This window comes from Mesocricetus auratus, unplaced genomic scaffold (genome assembly GCF_017639785.1).
Source record: "Mesocricetus auratus isolate SY011 unplaced genomic scaffold, BCM_Maur_2.0 Super-Scaffold_100676, whole genome shotgun sequence".
Lineage (NCBI taxonomy): Eukaryota > Metazoa > Chordata > Mammalia > Rodentia > Cricetidae > Mesocricetus > Mesocricetus auratus.
The window spans coordinates 50,649,701-50,668,422 of NW_024429266.1; the positions used below are offsets into that span (position 1 = coordinate 50,649,701).

At 37.0% G+C, this 18,722-nt stretch overlaps 1 protein-coding gene across 4 annotated transcripts in view; it reads right to left on the minus strand.

Annotated features, from left to right (window-relative positions):
* The window catches only part of Dennd1b (DENN domain containing 1B), a 207,267-nt gene that overhangs the window by 114,544 nt on the left and 74,001 nt on the right, over positions 1-18,722 (minus strand). For 3 of the 4 annotated variants that reach the window (XM_040737711.1, XM_040737712.1, XM_040737710.1), the window contains exons 5-7: positions 17,511-17,630; positions 3,233-3,302; positions 2,383-2,463 (exon numbers count right to left, since the gene is read on the minus strand). In XM_040737711.1, coding sequence (XP_040593645.1) covers positions 2,383-2,463; positions 3,233-3,302; positions 17,511-17,630 — 271 coding nt within the window. The remainder of the gene's footprint in view (positions 1-2,382; positions 2,464-3,232; positions 3,303-17,510; positions 17,631-18,722) is intronic. The other variant, XM_040737714.1, reaches the window with a different exon arrangement.

The following is an 18,722-nucleotide window of genomic DNA, read 5'->3' on the forward strand; positions in this document are numbered from 1 at the left end:
TGACAGTTTTCAGCAAACAAAAACACAGAGAAGGTAGCAAAGACTTCAAAAAGGAACAAACATGGTCAATCGTGCGGTGAGAGGTTCAGAACAAGGAATCAGCAGGTTCTAAAGCCAGTCAGACTACAGCAGGCTTCAGAGTGAAAAGGAAGTACTTCAGATGTTGATTACAACAGTAAGACCAGAGTGGGGTAAAACAGTGATACAGAAAGAAAAAAAAATATGGCGTAAAGCTAAGTTGATGACCCTGAAAGTCTATGCCAAAGTTTGAAAATTGTCTACATAAAATGGGGAGTTACAGTCAGGTATGGCTATGTGGGAGGTTAAACAGAAGAATTGTAAACTGGATGCCAGCCAGAGCTACACAGTAAGGCTCACAGCCAGCATGCACTGTTCTGTCTCAAAAAACAGTTTTAAAGGTTCTTTGCTACTTCAGCAATGTCAGGAAGAGGTCCATCTCATGGAGTGGTTTTCCTTAGTGAAAGCCTAATACTATTATTCTGCAAAAATAACTTAGTAATAAAATGATTCCCAAGGACATATTGCTATAACCACATCAGGGAAGAGTCTTCTTGTAATAAATATAAATTAACACGGAGATCTACAACTGGAAAATTTGCAGTGAATGAGAGACTTTGGAACACTCAGCACTAAATGGAATGTATTTATCAAAGTCCTCCCCTCAATGCAGAAGAGGAAGCAGAAAGACTGTACAGTAAGTGGTGACGGATGACTCCAAGTAAACAGTGTCTTCCAGACCCAACATGACTGATGTACATATGAACTTACAGCATGCTCAAGGCCTATACAGGTTCAAGCCAGACACGAGCCACCACTAAGAGAGAGAAATGGACTCCAAGTCCCACTCCTAACCAAGAAGCTGTTTACAACTGATATCTACCGGGAAAGAGAAAATTAGTTTCCTTCAATAGAGTGCCACTGAGTATATCAACTAGATTTTAGAGCAATCTTCATGCCCAGGTGTAGTTGGTCAACATAATACAGACTTCATGGCTTTCAACTGTGTGTGTTTTGCTTTATTTGGGGATTTTTGTTGTTGTTGTTGTTGTTGTTATACTTGTGTTATTTCTTGGTTGGATGGTTGGTTAAGTTTTGTTATTGTTTTGGAGAGAGAAAGAATGTGAAGTTGGTTGGGATAGAAAGGTGGGGAAGGATCTGGGAGGAGTTGGAAGAAAGAAAAATATGATCAAATAGACTATGAAAAAAATGTTAAATAAAAAGATGTTGATGGCAGAGGTGTGTCTCTATGGTGGAGTGGTTGCCTAGAACACCACTAAAATGTTTTTCATTGCAACCAAAGTGAGGAGTTACAATTGTTTGTAAAAGAGAACTAATAATATCTTAAGGGAGTTTACTCTGACAGTCTTTAGAAGACATATTTAAGTAGAACTGCTAAAAGTCTGAATGAGAGCACAAACAGGGCTGACATCAGAAATGGAATAATATAAGAGCATGCTATCCATGCAGTGCAGGACATAACAGTCACGATGAGTTATCTCCAAAGAAAGATTATGAGCATAACAATTTCACGATAACTCAAAACTGTGAAAGGCCTCACATGAATAAAGATTTCAAGCTGAATTTCCTCAAAGTTTTTATTGTCCTATTAATTTTTTCTCCTTTTTTTGAGTAAAAGAAAACAATATGTTCACAGGAAACAATGATAATATCAATAAATAAATCTATTTTCCAAAAAATTAACAAAAGATATGAATAAAACCTCCACATTTATCTACAACTTTGGATATTTACAAGCCCCCACAATACAAATCCTGGTATATCAAACTGAGTAGATGTAAATGGCAAAGGTCACTAACGCTCAGCAGAAAATTAGCATCATAAGAGTGTGTTCACACGAACACTGATCACATTCCAGGGTTTCATAACTAACCTGGAAGGTACTCACATGTAAGGAAAGACAAGGACATTTTAGCTGGAATCATTTTACTATGCAACTTTCTCTTCTGAAACACGCTTCATTTTAGGAGAGGCTGTCTCTCCTCTCTCTCTCTCTCTCTCTCTCTCTCTCTCTCTCTCTCTCTCTCTCTCTCTCTCTCTCTCTCTCTCTCTCTCTCTGTTTGTGTGTGTGAGTGTACATGTGGGTCAACCAAAATATTCCCACAGATTTAGTTACTGTTAGTCCCTAAGAGCTCTTTATTTCTTCAATTTAACAGCTATAACAATATGAAATGTAAGTTATATGAATCACACCATGTCACAAGTCTTGACATTAGCACTAAGCAAGGTTAACACAGTCACTGAAATTTTCTAGAAATGGAAATTTGGCAAATGACTCCTGGAACAGGCATGTGTTCCAAGTAAGAAAGGATGGTCTCCAAAGAGAAGTTACAAAGTCCTTACCACACTCAAGTTGACAGGCATATTTGCCTTTGGTACTGGCTGGTTATAGAGTGATTTTAGAGTTTCATTCAAATCATCTTCCTGAAACAAAGCAAAGGTCATTTAATAATTAAAACATATAGGAAGCAAATAATTAAAAGTATCCTTGTACATTGCTAATGTCAATGCAAAGCCATAGCAGAAAATAGCAGGTATCTTCCCTCAAATAATGAAACAGAATTATCCCACTATGCAGTATTTACACCTCCAGGTATATGAAAAAACAAACAAACAAAAAAAAAACCCTGAATGTAACTACCAGAATAGAATAGGTTGTTTTGTTTGAACTAGGAGCTTCATATATGCCTGCAAAGCTCTCTACCACCAACTATAAATGGGTCTGATGAGAGAGGCAGCTAAACAATCATCTATGCTGATGTCTTACAATACACACAAGGTAGATGCAGCTTAAATGTCTACTACCAGATGAATGATGAAATAACGTGTACTGTATTCATGCAGTGGAATATCAGCCAGCTTTAAAAAGGTCGAGATTTCTGTCAGATGGCACAGCACTGGGACCTTCAACACTACAATAAGCGACACAAGCAAGGACAAACGTGACATCCACCTGTGTGGGGACCTTCAGTTAAGAGGGCAAATATAGATATCAGGATGGATGCCAGGGGAGAAAAGGAAAGGAAATGGTAAAATATTGTTTATTGAGAACAGAGTTTGGGTTTGTCCAGGTATGTCATAATGTGACTATGATAAATACCATAAAATTATAATCTTTGAAATAGCACAACTGCTCCTTCTATGCTATGTATATTTTAACACAATAAAGCAATAGAGAAAGAAGTCGGCTTACCAGTTCCTTTGCCAAGTAATCTGCTAGAGTGTTGAGAAGCTTATAGTACACTTCAAACCATGGCAAGTAACTGGAAGAGAATTTGTGGGTATGTAAAACACCTAAAGTTTTGAACCAATAAATAAGCAGGGAAATGAAAAGTGAATTGATAATCTTTAAAACGCATTGATCCTGGAGAACAGAAAAGAACTAGCCATGTTTTCTTTACCAATTCTAGAAAATGTATTACTATTATTATAGCAATATACTCACTTCCAGCTGCAAAAATGACTTAACCCTATGTCAAAGCAACCACTGTATGAGGGTATAAAAGAGCTAACTATAAAACTAGGTACTACTGCAGTCACATGTCACTTTATTGGAGAGAAGGGAGACCTTAAGAAATGTGTCCTTCATGTGAGTATCCCAAAGTGCATCTACATAAATTAAGATGGTAGCAATGTCACAGGACCACCACTGCACAGTGGTATATCATTGACTTATGCAGTACATAGCAATACTTGAATTTCTTTATAAAGATTACCCAGTTGATACATAATGCAACAGAACAATGTATACAATTCTTTAGAAACTATGTAACCATCATTACAAATAAAGTCCATCCTAAAAATTTATCCATAAAATAAATTGATTTTCAATAACAAAACCAATTATGATTTAAAATCAATTTTGCTATGTAAAACTACTCTTTATGTATTTGCATACTATTTACTATTATTTATTTACTTGCTTATTTTTCAAGCAGAGTCTTAGTACTTCACAGCACTTATTTTCTAATTCAGTTTATTTCTTTCTCTTTCAATACAAATGAACAGCCTAGGGTCAATGAGATAGCTCAGTGCTTAGATAAAGCACTTTCCATGCAAGCATGGTGTCTAGGTTCAATTCCTGGAACCCACGTAAAGAAGGAACAGAAATGACTCCCCAGAAAGTTGCCCTCTGATATACACATGTGTACCATGTCATGCACATACCCACACTCCTATACATTAGTTATATACACTAATAATATTTTAAATAGCTTAAGCATGATATATATGAAGACAAATGTATGTTTATAATGAACAAATGAAAAAGCATGACAAAAACATACCATACTACAGAGGAGAATTTCAAAGTGCCTTTATCCTCTCAGGAGATGAATAAAAGGGGGTGCTAGTAAACTAACCTTTAAAAAGTACCCTTGGAAAACAAGAAAGAGAGAAGACAAGATAGCCTGTAGGGACCTGAGTTCAATCCTTGGAATCACAGAGTATTGGCTGAAGAACTGACTTCACAAAGTTATCATGTGACCTCCTCATATACTCCATAGCCCCTGAGCCACTCCACCCCCACAGTGACAATCATGTGACCTCCTCACATACTCTATAGTCCCTGAGCCACCCCACCCCCACAGCGATAATTATGTGACCTTCACATATACTCCATACCCTGTGAGCCACCATACTCCCACAGCGATAATGAAACTGTGGGGGGAGGGGTTCAGAAATTCTAAAAGATGAGGGAGAAAACACCTCAAAACATGGAAAGATAGAGAACATCATAAGAAAATCCACTGGGTACTAGAATAAAAAGACAAACGGACAACTAATAGAGAGAAGACACCACAACACCAGTCTCTATCTGGCCAATGAATAGTGGTGGCTCCCAAAGAAAGAAAAGAGAGCACTGCTTAAAGTATTCCCAGAATGACCCCTCCTCTTCAGAGCTGAGTCTTCTGACTCAGAATGTGATGACACAGGAAGTGAGGAAGCCATGCTTCAGTCTCTGTGACATTAAAGAATAGGAATAGAAAAAACAAAATCGGTGTTTCCAAGAAGATAAAGAGGTAAGACTCCAGACCAACTACAAATGTTACCAACTCCTCAGTAGAGACCCTGCAAGCGAGATGATGAATGCCTTCCAATCAGAGGTAAGGAGGCCACTGATGGAGTATGAGGGTAGAGAAACACCATGCTCGGCCATTCCAGGGTTCACAAATTCTTTTTCCTGGCTTCAGTGAAATAAGGGAAAACAAGAAAGAATGCAGGGGCATGGGAAACACAATAGAGACCACAATGAACAGAGAAGTCCAAGACCAGAGTTGTCCAAAGGCTTAGGATATAGTCTGTCAAGGGAGGAAAGGCTGCACAGGTTCACAGTAAGCCTGTTGATGCTTTGTGTGGGAGTCTAGAAAACTCTGCATAAATATGTGATACCTCTGAAATTTTCCATTTAGGGACATGAAAATCAAAAATATTAATTAACTTACTTAAGGGCTCAAGCCCTCATTTTCAGATAGCAATTCAACCATGCCTTATTAAAAAAAAAGAAGAAAAAAGAAAGAAAGAAAGATAGGAAGGAAGGAAGAAAGGAAAGACAGTCCTTAAGATACAGTTTTCAAACTCAATACAAAACGTGTTATCCCACCACAATTTCTATACTCACTGTTAGTCTGAAATCATTTGTTCCAGCAGGCATTAAGGGGAACACACCAGCCCAGGCTTCCAGAGAAGCAAAAAGACCAGCTGAGCTGGTTGGCTAGCTCAGATCTTCACTTCCTCTCCTCCAAATTCAATCTCCCAATCTCATGCCTGGCTTTGTAGCAAGCACCTGCTCTGGCCTCTTCTCACTCTCTACCCTGATTCCAGGGAACCCTCCCTCCTTTATACTCCCCTCAGCCTCAGCACTCCCCATCTTTTACTGCATACCAATTCCTAAATATCAACTCTCAAGACCCAGAAACTCCAAACACTCAGTGGTCACACCTAACATGGTCCTAGAATAATTCCCTACCAGGCAATACCTTCCTAAAAATAGACAAGGCAACAGGAAACCAAGGAACAAAACACCCACACAAAAAAGGCAAAACCTGATATCAACACCTAGAATTGCAATCATCCCATACTCAGAAGCCTAGACACCAGCATGAAAACACGACCAGTAACAACCAGAACAATGTCTCCACTAAAGGCCAGCAACCCTTCCAAAGTAGGTCCTGAGAAAGGAAACATAGTTGAAGCACAAGACAAAGACCTTAAAAAAACCTTTATGAATATAATAGAGGTCCTTAAAGAGAAAATGAATAAATCCCTTTTTAAAAACTATGAAAACACAAACAAGCAGTGGAAGGAAATAAAAAGAAATGGTCAAGACCTGAAAGTGGAAATAGAAATCAACTAAAAAAAATGGAGGGAACTCTGGAAATGAAAAACTTAGGAACTCGACCAGAAACTCCTAAGAAAGCCTCGCCAACAGAATATAAGAGATGGAAGAGAAAATCATAGGCTTTGAAGACAAGATAGGAGAAATGGAAAGCTTTGTCAAAGAAAATGTTAAATCCAAAAAAATACAGTCACAAAACATTCAGAAAACCTGGCACACAATGAAAAGATCAAATCTACAAATAACAGGAACACTGGAAGGGGAAGAAACCCAGGTCAGAGGCACAAAAAATATTTTCAATAAAATCATAGAAGAAAACTTCCCTAATCAAAAGGAGATGCCTATCAAGGTACAAGAAACATACAGAGCACCAAATAGACGGGACCAGAAAAGAAATTCCCCTCAGTATATAATTGAAACACCAAATATACAAACAAAACAAACACAGTGTGGGGTCTGGGGACCTATTAAAAGCTGCAAGGGGTAGCCTTTCTCTTTCTCTTCTGATCCCAGGCTCTTCCAGGGCCACAGGTTACCTTTCAGACATGACCAAGTCCAAGAACATACAACAAATCCTGAAAACAGCATCAAAAAACCCTGGTCATAAAGATGCTATTATCTTAAGAGGGGGTTGAAACATGATCAAAAGAATGAACCATGGTGAACAATGCCTTGGGGAAGGGAGGGGGCTTTTACCTCAGATGCATGCCTCTTGTGACAAACATTTACATTTAATTTATAATACATGTTTATTCTTGTTGGATGTCAGACCACAGCTACAGAACCCAATCTGATCAGTGTACCCAGAATCTGGATATGGTCTTCTGCCTTGCTTTCTTGCTTTCCCAGATGTAATCTATAGTACGTGCCAGGCAATTGTGGTTAAGTTGGTCTGTCCTGAGAAAGTTCTGGGAAAAGGTAGCCTGTTCATATTTATTAAGTGCTTACTGGTATTTACATACATATTTTTCTGATCATGTTTTTCTGAGCTCAAACAACCTTCCCTTAGATCATTGCTTTCTTTGTTTCATTCCTGCACAGCTTACAGTGCACTGTAACTGAAGTAAGGGTGTCTACAGCATAGGACTGTAGTTCGCAGCATTCTTTAAGGTCCTCGGATCCTGGGTCCAGCAGACAAGATCGGTTCGGGTCAGTTGAAAAGCTGACAGGGTTGACCCCAAGCTCCTGAAGAACATGTACTTTGCCAAGAAGTACAACAAAAAAAGCCTAAAGAATACAAAGGCAATAAGTGCTCATGCAGAGGCCTTGCAGGCCCGTGTGAAGCCTAAGGTGGTTGAATCCAAGCTGCCAAAAGGACCCAACCACAAATTGAGCCTTCTTGCTTTCATCACTCATCCCAAGCTTGGGAATCAGTTTCTAGGCTACATGCCCAAGAGTTGTAAACCCAGACACCAAAGCCCAAAGTTCAAATCAAAACAGAGGTCTCAGCTCCAGTTCAGGCCCAGACTGCAGCTCCAGCTCAGGCTCCCAAAGTTGTCTGGGACCTTTGTGAAGGCCCCACAGGAAAGGTTTCTATGTGCCAATGTGAAGACAGAATGGTGCGGCATACCTGCACACTATTTGAAGATGGCCTGTGCTCTATGCTGTTCTCACAAATAAACTTTCTGAGGCAAAATCTATTTTAAAAAAAAGTTGCAAGGGAAAAGGACCAAGCAAAATATGAAGACCTATAAGAATAAGACCTGACATCTCAATTGAAACTCTGAAAGTCAGAAGGACATGAACAGATGCTCTAAGAGACCACAGAGGCCAAATCAGACCATAGTCAGCAAAATGTCCAATCACAATACATGGAAAAAGAAAGGCATTATAAGACAGAACCAAATTAGAAGTAGTATCTGTCTATAAATCCAGCCCTATGGAAGGAGCCAGAAATAAAACTTCAGTCTGAAGAAGATAACCAAACCCAAGAAGACAGGAATAAATAATCTTAGTCTAGCAAATCAAAAGGGGGTGGGAATCACATCACACAAATAACTGGAATCAACAAACACTGCTCTTTAATAACTCTCAACATTAATGGCTTCAATCCCTCTACCCCAAAAAAGAAACAGACTAGCAGGACAGATACAAAAATAGGATTCATCTTCCTGTTACATTCAACAAACACCTTACTTAACATTAAGGACAGACATCACCTCAGGGTAAAAGGATGATTAAAGATATTCCAAGCAAATGGACCTAAGAAGTAAACAGATATGGATATTTTAATATCTGCCAAGGCAGACTTCAAAGCAAAACTAACCAGAAAAGATAGGAAGGACATTATATACTAATCAAGAGAAAAATTCACCAAGATGACACATCAGTTCTTAACATCTATGCCCCAAAGACAAAGGCACCGAAGTCTGTAAAAGAGATACTACTACAGTTTAAATCACACACCAATAGTTGGAGACTTCAATAGCCCACTCTCGACAATAAACAGGACATTCAGACAAAAACTGAACAACAAATACGGAACTAATTGACATTATAAGCCAAATGACCCTTCAGGTATTTGTGGGACATTTCACCCAAAAAACAAAAGATGATACCTTCTCATCACGTCAATGAACTTTCTCCAAAATATACATGCTGAGACAAAAAGCAAGTTGCAACAGATACATGAAAACTGAAATAACACCCTGCATCTTATCTGACCACTACAGATTAAAACTGAATACAACAGAAATCTTGGAAATTCATAGAAAATGAATAACTCACTACTGAATGAAAAATGGGTTAAGAAAGACATCCTAGAGTTGAGTAATAATGAAGACACAACATACCCAGACATTTGGAACACAATAAAGGCAGTTCTGACAAGCTCATAGCAGTAACTGCCTACATAATAACAGTACACCTGCAAGCTCTAGAACAAAAAAGAAGAAATCACATCCAGGAGTGGACAGAAAAAAGCAAACACAGGGCTGCAATTAATAAAGTAGAAACAAACAAAACAACAACAACAAAAAGAATCAATGGAACAGTTGGCTCTTTGAGAAAAATCAGTAAAACTGACAAACTCATAGCCAAAATAATTAGAAGGCAGAAAAAGAATATTCAAATTAACAAAGTTACAGATGAAAAAGGGGACATAACAAGAGAACACTGAGGAAATCCAGAGACTCATAAGAACATATTTTAAAAACCTGTACTTTACCAAATAGGAAGTCTAAAAGAAATAGGCAAGTTTCTTGGTACATAACACCTACAAAAGTTAAATCAAGATCAGACAAGCAATATAAAATGACCTATTAAAATAGAAGAAGTACTATAAGTCTCCCAATCAAAAAGAGCCGACTTTCAAAACAGTGTTAATGCTAATAATCTACAATTAATTGCCCAAAACATAAACAGAAGCACATTGCCCAATTTGCTTTACAAGGCCACAATTACCATGATACCTAAAATACATGAAGACCCCATGAAGAAAAAGAATTACAAATTTTACTTATGAACATAAATGCAAAAGTACTCAATAAAATACTTGAAGAACACATCAAAATGATCATCCATGATCAAGTGGCCTCATCCCAGAAATGTAAGGATGGTTCAACATAAGTAAATTAATTATGTAATCCATTATATAAACAAACCAAAAGACAAAAACCATATGATCATCTCATTAGATGCTGAAATGCCTTTGACAAAAGCCAACACCCTTTCTGTGGTGATATTTTGTTTATGATCTAATAAATAAAGCTTTCCCAAAGATCAGAGTACAAAGCTAGCAACACTAGTTAGCCACAGAGGCCCGGTAGTGGCCTTTAATCCCAGCACTCAGGAGAAGGGGCAGACAGATCTCTGTTAGCTCAAGGTCACCCTGGGCTACACGAAATTGATCCAGTCTAAAAGAGAAACAGAACTCATACAAAGATGATCCTAGCACTTGGAGTGCCATGCCTTTAATCCCAGCACGAAGGAGGTGGAGGCAGGAAGAGATATGGCTGGGCGGTGAGAGGAATATAAGGCAGGAGGAGGCAGGAGCTTAGGGCAGGCTGAAGCAAGAGTCTGAGGCAGCAGTCTGAAGCAGGCAGTCTGAGGATGCAGTCTGAGGACAGGATCACCCCTTTGATCTGAGCATTAGTAGAGGTGAAAACACTCTAGTGGATGGACATTTTGCTTCTCTTATCTTCCAGCTTCAACCCCAATATCTGACTCTGAGTTTTTTATTATTAAGACCAAAGAGAATTCGTGCTTACACCTTGAAATTCAATTCCCATCACAATTCCAACACAATTATTCATATATCTTGAAAGGACAATTTTCAACTTTATATGGAAACACACACAGACACACAAGAATAGCTAAAACAACCTCGAGTAATGAAAGAACTGCAGAAGAACAAAAGAACCATCCCCTATTTCAAGTTCTACAGAGCTATAGTAATAAAAGCAGCTTGGCACTGGTGCAAAATTACACAGGCTGATCAATGGAGTCGAGTTGAAGACCCAGGTATAAATCCACATACCTATGCACACCTGATATTTTAAAATAAAGAAGCCAGAAATACACACTGGAAAAAAGACAGCATCATGAACAAATGATGCTAGTCAAACTAAATGGCTGCAAATAGATCCATATTTGCCATCCTGCCCAAAACTCAACTCCAAATGAGTTTTCTCTTTTTATAATACATTTTTAAATAATAAGACATAATGAGATTTCCGCAAGATCATTCCCTGGCACATCAACATGTACTATAACCACAAAGAACCAAGCGCGAAAACGTGCTCGTTTTCAGTGATGAGTTGCTCATTGCAATAAATCAGTCACACTTTTTAATAAAAATAGCACTCATATCTAAGTGGAGTTAATCTGGAAACACCAGGCATGCTCCTAGGAACATGATAAAGCAAGGCATTTCTGCTACAAATCTGCAATCATGCAGAGGAGAGGTTGCAGGCTGGCTACCTGCAGCTGCAGCCAGCCAACTCAGAGCTGTTTTCTACGCCAGCAGTTTTATGGCTGTGTTTAACCTAACAAACTGTCAGATTCTAAATCTCAGATAAAGCATCTGAAAAATCTCAATTTCTTGTTCCTCTAGAAATTATAAGAAGTGGACTCTAGCCACACAATATTCCTCTAACAGAAGTCTGGGGCTGAGAGGTCATCCTTTGTACCATGTGCTGTTCAAGGCACTGCGCTTTCCTCCATTTCCTGTAATGAGGCACCTAATCTAGTTCTCCTTTGGGTCTCCTGCCTGACTGATCCCTGAAGCAAACTAAATCCACAACCCAAATAGGAAGCAAGTGCTCAACAGAGAATGCTACCTCTGATTTCATTTTCTGATGGTCCACAAAGAGTGAAATAACTCCAGTGTTTTTAGCAAGAATTGATTTCACTTTTGCAGCAAAATTCGTAGCAAGTTAAATAGCAACTCTTTTTAAATAACAACATTTTATCTAAAACTTTTTACTTGACTATAACATTCACATACAATAAATATTGTAAATCATATATGCTTTCAAGGGTAAGAAATATTCACGTGGGTTTTAATTTGGGGGAGACTTTATTTTTTCTAGTTTCTTGGGTAATTTCTAAGCAATATGTTCAAAGTAATCTTCACTAACATATAAACTCCTAAAATGATTACCAGTAACTTAAATTTCTCCTATTTTTTGTACTTATGAATGTACTTAAAATTTGTTGTTTTGCTTTTCTGTTTAATAAGAATGCCAGGAAGTTAAAACAGTCAACCAAATGTGGAAAATGAATCTGTTTTCTCATTTGAATGTTTTTAAAGTGAAAATGTAACCTCATCAACAAACTGTGTGACTGTTATAAATTTGTAAATATATAAACACAAAACAAATGACTCTTCTAAAAGCCAGGAAGCTACAGTGTAATTGTAAGATTATGTCCTAAATTTCCAGTGAAGACAAGAGGCGAAGGACAGAGGCATATACAAAATCATGAGCGCATCTGGTGGCGTCAGAAAATTCCCATACACTCGAACTTCCACTATAGTGCTAGTAAAAATTTTACATCCCAAAGTCAAAGGTTAAATAAAGGAAAGGAAATGTTTTTTGTCAAATAGTCAAACAGCCACTACCAGCCTGAGTGATCAGCAGGAACCTAACACATAGTAATCAAATAAAAGTAAGGAAACCACCTTTCCTTAGGAAAACCTCTCATGTCTAGAGGTTGTTTGTCCTTTAGAAAATTGACACAAAATGTGAAAAATTGAAACATTCTGTTTCTAAGGGATTTGTCCAAAGGAAGAACCTGAAGCCTTCAAGTTTGGTGTGAGTTACAGGTAGCAAACGGGGCTACAAAAGCCTTCAACATAAATCTGCCCTCCTCATTAGAGTATTTCATTTTGAACCCTTGGCGACATTTTTATAGTTGTAAAATTAAGTTAATGAAATTAGAGGTGGAAGAGTATTTCTTGACTCTTTGCTAGCATATGAAAGCAATTCTAAACATAAGCAATAAGACTTAAGTTAGTGATCTCTGAGGACAGCTTTGAAATCTTGCTAAACCAGGACAGACACTGCAGAGAAAGAATTCAGACATCACAAGCCTCAAATTAAATGGAATTTTAATATTACATTGTACTAAACTTTAATTTTTCTTCTAAAAATTAAACAAGAAAAATAGCAATTAAAAACATGTTAACTGGCAAATATTATGATGACATAATTCTGGGAGAAAACTAACACATGGTTTTAGCAGTACATGTGCAGTACCAACTTATCAGGAAAGTAAGAATAAAAGCAATTGTCAGATTAACCACATATGGTATTTCTGGACACTTGCACAGGAGAATATTATAGTCAACAGAGCTCCTATGAACTATTTTAAAAATATCCATGCATTATTTAAGTTATAAAAACTAACAACAGTTAATAACTTGATAAACTGTACAAAAATACATAAATAGACCTTTGGTCATAAGGACCCAATACTGAAACTTTAATGTCTCAGTGCAAACATTATGTGTCACAAACACTGATGGTTTGTGTTTTCTTTGGTAGACCTGTGTGTATGTGCTGTGACTTGCTGGTGAAAGCACTTTGAAAGTTCTTCAGTTAGTCTTAGCCATAGTAAGTACACAATTCCAATCAAAGGCTTAGCCAACATGACTGTCAACATTTTAAAGCTTCTTCAGCCTTTAGTCATAGTCAGAAAAACAGCAACTCTCTCTCCAGACTGGATACCTGTTACAAATGGAAAAGTCTGAGAGATTCTGGGTAGCTCTGGAGACACTTTCATGTCCCTTCTCCAGCACTTTTACACAAAAATTACTATTTAATTCTAAGCTTTGAATGTGTGTATAATATCTGTATTATCTCAAACTTTTTCTAGTACATTCTTAGTGTACAACACAAAATCTAAGCTGGGTGGTGGTGGCACACTCCTTTAATATCAGCACTCAGGAGGCAGAGGTAGGTGAAGCTCTGTGAGTTCGAGGCCAACCTGGTTTACAGAGTGAATTCCAGGACAACCAGGGTTACACAGAGAAACTCTGTCTCAAAAAACAAAAACAAAAACATAACAAACAAAACAAAAAGTATAAAATCTAGTAAGAAATATATAACACATTTTTCAATCAATAAACACTTCTCATATTGACCATTTTAAATGGAAATCAGATAAATTCACTAATTCCTGGATTCCTACCCATCATAGTCACCGCATCAGCACATTATTTTTCTTTCAGAGGTCACTATTTCACATCCTGATATTTTTTAATCCATTCAGTCAGTATATGTCAACTAAATATTCTTGGGGGCGGGTTCTGCCTTGGAGAGAGTGGCCCACCTACCAGGAGCCATACCTTTTAAGAAAACTGGATTTCCCTGCCCAAGAAGCTATAAATTACCAATAGCTCCCTAACCAAGGGTGGGCACTTCTTGCCCACCTCATCAGCCCATGGTGGGTGGTGCCATCCCTAGGCTTGTGGTCCAGGGTTCTATAAGACAGCAGGCTGTGCAAGCCATAGGTAGCAAGCAAGTGTAAGCAGCTCCTCTCCATGGCCTCCTACCTCCAGTATCCTGTCCTGTTTGAGTTCCTGCCCTGACTTTCATCAGTGATAAACAGCAATGCTAAAGTATAAGTCAAATAAACCCTTTCTTTTTCGTTTTTTTTCGTGGTGTTGCATCAAGCCATAGAAACCCAAATAAGAAAATAACTATCTCATGTTTTCTCTCAATGTGGATAGTGGATTTAAAACTTGGTATGCACACTTCATTTGGACTAGCCGTAGAAATGAGAAAAACAGTGTGGGAGAAAGAGACAGGAGACATTGATATAGAGGGAAAGAGGAATAATGGAATGGAACTGTTTAAATGGGACTGGGAATAGGAGGGCAGAGCAGAGGAGGGAATGTGAGGAGGGATAACTAACACTAACTAAAGCACTCTGACTTTGAAGGACAAAGATGGGTACATCCCCATCAAGCCTGCAATGCTTTTCTAATCCCAGAGGAAACAAGGAATTTTGCTTAAAAGCTTCCTCAGGATGTCTCACCAAGTACAACCCATTTATTAGTTACCCGTAAGAATCACTATCAAACAACCAAAAAGAGACTAACTATAAAAGAACATTACAACTAAAAAACCCAATAACCAATGATACTCACTATAAAATGCTATCTTATTAACATATGCTTTTACTTTTATTACATTCACATAATATAATCATTTTTGCAGATAAAACCATTTCTAACTCAGGAATCCAAAAGAAAACTCAGCTGTACTCCCAAATGCACAAATTTGAGTCAATATAATAACTTCTATAAATTAATGACAACTGGCTTACAGACATATACATATGTATATATAACACATTTAACAAGAAGCATATTTCATGTTTTACACAAATGTTTTGTGATAATAGTAGCTTTCTTTATTTTAAAAACTTTAAGAAACTTATATAAACTAGTATAAATATACATTAATGATTTGGCTTACTAACGGGTTCACTATATTCAAAATATTTTGAGATAAAACAGGCAACAGTTCAAACTCTTTAATTATAAATAGTATCAGGAAATCAATTTGAAGGATGCAGATTAAAATCTAAACAATGATGTCTATAGCTTATTCTCTAATGGGTGATAAAAAATACTAGGGAAAACTGCGAAAAAGAGAAGGAATGAGGCAATAGAGATGATGTAATTGAAGAATCTGAGTGATATATGTACAACAGCTCACTATACTCCTGGAACTCTTCGGTAAATTTTTGTTTTCAATGAAATTTTTCAAAAATTCATAGATAAAATTACAAAGTGCCTATTGTCTTGGTTTTTCACAGGGAAAAAATCTACTTGTTAGAGTACACAAAAACATGTTCTCCTTTAAGCTTTAGCTTTGAAACTAGGATAAAAGAGCCTCTCTCCACTAAAACCCCAAATCTCCAACCCCACCCCATTATCTAAACAACCTCCTCCAGCTAAAAATTCCAACACATGAACAAGATGTGGCATTGTCTGTCTTCAATCCCAATACTCGGGAGGCAAAAGCAAGCTCATCACTATGAGTTTGAAGCCAGCCTATTCTACATAACGAGTTGCAGGCCATAGAGGGCTGGAAAAAAAAAATCAACCTATACTTTGAAACATAAGGTTCTTTTTGACAAAGCGTAAGTTTTAAATATAATTATCACAAGGAATTTTTAAAAAGTGGTCCCTCAATGAAAAGCACATTTATTCTTAAAAATACTTATCCATTTTGATTCAAATAAAGAAAAAATTCCAGATTGAACATTTCTTTGGAGTGTTTTTATTAAATACCAGATCTCACTATATACAGAGACTAGACTTGAATTTGCAATCCTCTTGCTTTCGTTTCCAAGTACTGCTATTGTAGGCATGTGCTACCATGCATGCCTCTCAGTGACTGACAAATATAGCTCAATAGCAAATGAACAGAGAAGCCATAAATTTTATACCAAGGTGTGCTGGCTTTAAGGAGGTGTCCCCCATAGTTCAGGCATTTAAATACTTAATATCCAGCTGGTGCCTGTCTTAGTAGTTTTAGGAGGTGTGGCCTTGCTGGAGAAAGTATTTCACTAACCCACTAGCTTTGATGGATAAAATGTTGGGACCATTTTTTGTTGGGACTCTTTGATTTCCTGGCTATGTTTTGGAAGGTGAGCTCTCAGATGTTCCTGCCATCATGCCGGCTGCCTGCTCCCTGCTATGATGATGATGATGATGATGATGATGATGGACTCTTAGCTCTTCAAAACCAAAAGCCCAAATAAACACTTCCCTTCATAAGTTGCCTTGGTCATGGTATTTAACCACAGCAATAAAAAGTAACTAATATACAAGGTTTTCTTCATATGTTAATCTGAAAATTGAATATTATTATTCTATTGTCATTTTATTGAGTGTAGAATTGCCATTATCTATTATATAATGATAGTAAAAAATTCTACTTTTTATAGGCTACATCTGGATTCTTTGATCACTATGACATCGTATAGAAACTCTAAATTTAAACACTTCTTTCTCAACTGCCAACAACTCAGACCACTGTCCTTTTCAGGAGGGGACTAGGAAATCTAGCAAGATCATCAAATAATTAAACCCTATTTACTTCCAGCTTGTTGTTTCCACTGGGATAGGCAGGACCTGCAATTAGCAAATATCCCCATTTCTCAAAAGGAATTAGGAATATAAATTCTATACAAAACTTCCTAAAATATATAGGTTAACAACATCTTTTAAACTTTTTAAAATACCCAGTGGCCTAACAAAAGTCTGGAATTCTTTCTCCAACTACAAGTTTGCAACCTTTGCCTTAAAACAGAAATTCAGTCACAAAAAAAAATCACACATGCATCAATGACAGAAAAGAGTATATATTAACCTTACTAAATGTTATCCTACTTATACATATCACAACTCACATATTCATATTTAATTTTTGGTGATAAATCCACAACACCTTACCTTTAAAAGACTTAGCTCTTTTAAGAAAATTTCTAATATTATTGGTAAACAATTTATTCTGTGTGTGGAGATAATTTCTCACAAGTAGGATTTAGACTGAACAAGTAAAGAAAATGAAAATATAAAGTTACTTTGTTTTGATTTTTCTGAAATCCCAAGCATGATAAAGCAGAAAAGCAAGATAATTTATTTTATAGCCAAGTGTTGGTTACAATTACTCACCTAAGAATACATAAACAAATACTGCCTCCTGATGTGAGTCTGCAGAACCCAAATCTCTGCTTACTCTCAATGTCTGTCAGTACGAAGGTAAAGTGCTGTCCAACTTGATTCTGAGAGGCCCTAAGATACAACAACATCAGAGCATTAAATCTGTGCTCATTTTCTTGAGGACACAAATGCTTGACTAGTGTTTACATTGGCTTCACCTTCCTAATCTGGGTTATAGAAGCTGGAATAATGTCCTATAACTAAAGGGTCATGAATCTGTCAAACAACTCAACAAACTCATGAGTCACGAGCCAAGCATCACAATACTGTCTAGTAGCACATGAGTGGAGAATGTCAACACAATCAAATGCCCCACTCAGAAGTCAACCCTCATTTGACATTTTCGGAAGAATAAGTTACCAATAAAATACATCATGAGGTGGGAGCCATGGTTACTAACTCTGTAGAAAAAAAAATCAACAGATTCAACCTCTACACTTACTTGTAGCCTCTTTCTTGTCTAAGGTAATCTACTTTTCCCAAGATTTAACTACTTGAATAGCAAATCATGCTGCTTCATCCTGTGATGGTGTTGAATTGCTCCTTCTGTTGAAATTATTATCCAATGTAGTACATTACACTAAGAACTACTGGTATTTTTCCTTAGCACTATCTTTTAGAATTATCACTAAGCTGTAGAATCAAACACCGACTTAAAAGAATATACTTCCTACAAAAGAAGTCTACTAGGTTATCTGTAATGAGTTTTACCTGATTTCAAAGTAAATAGCATAGAATCCAATGATATGTCCCACTTCAGCATAAGTGATGATATAAGTTACTAGATAGAATGCTTACCTCTGTTTAAAATGCATAAAAATATTTCCACAAACTAGTTCATGAAACCAAAATAGAACATGAGGTTCTTAGTCCCAAAACAAAATATTGATGACATAAATTTGGGTTTTAAAATAGTCACATGGATTTTTGAAAAGTTGAAAAAAAACCACTACCAGTCACCTAAAACAGTAAATTATTTTGTGAAAAACACCAATTATTAAACAAGTACACATCTAAATGGCCAGGGCAAGTATACATCTAAATGTACAGGGATATTTCTAGTTTTATAAACTTCAAATAAATCCCCCAGTGAATAATGTATGCTCTAGTGTTCACGATTTATAATATCCTGTTGTAATTGTTCTTCCTTTATTTTGCTCTTAC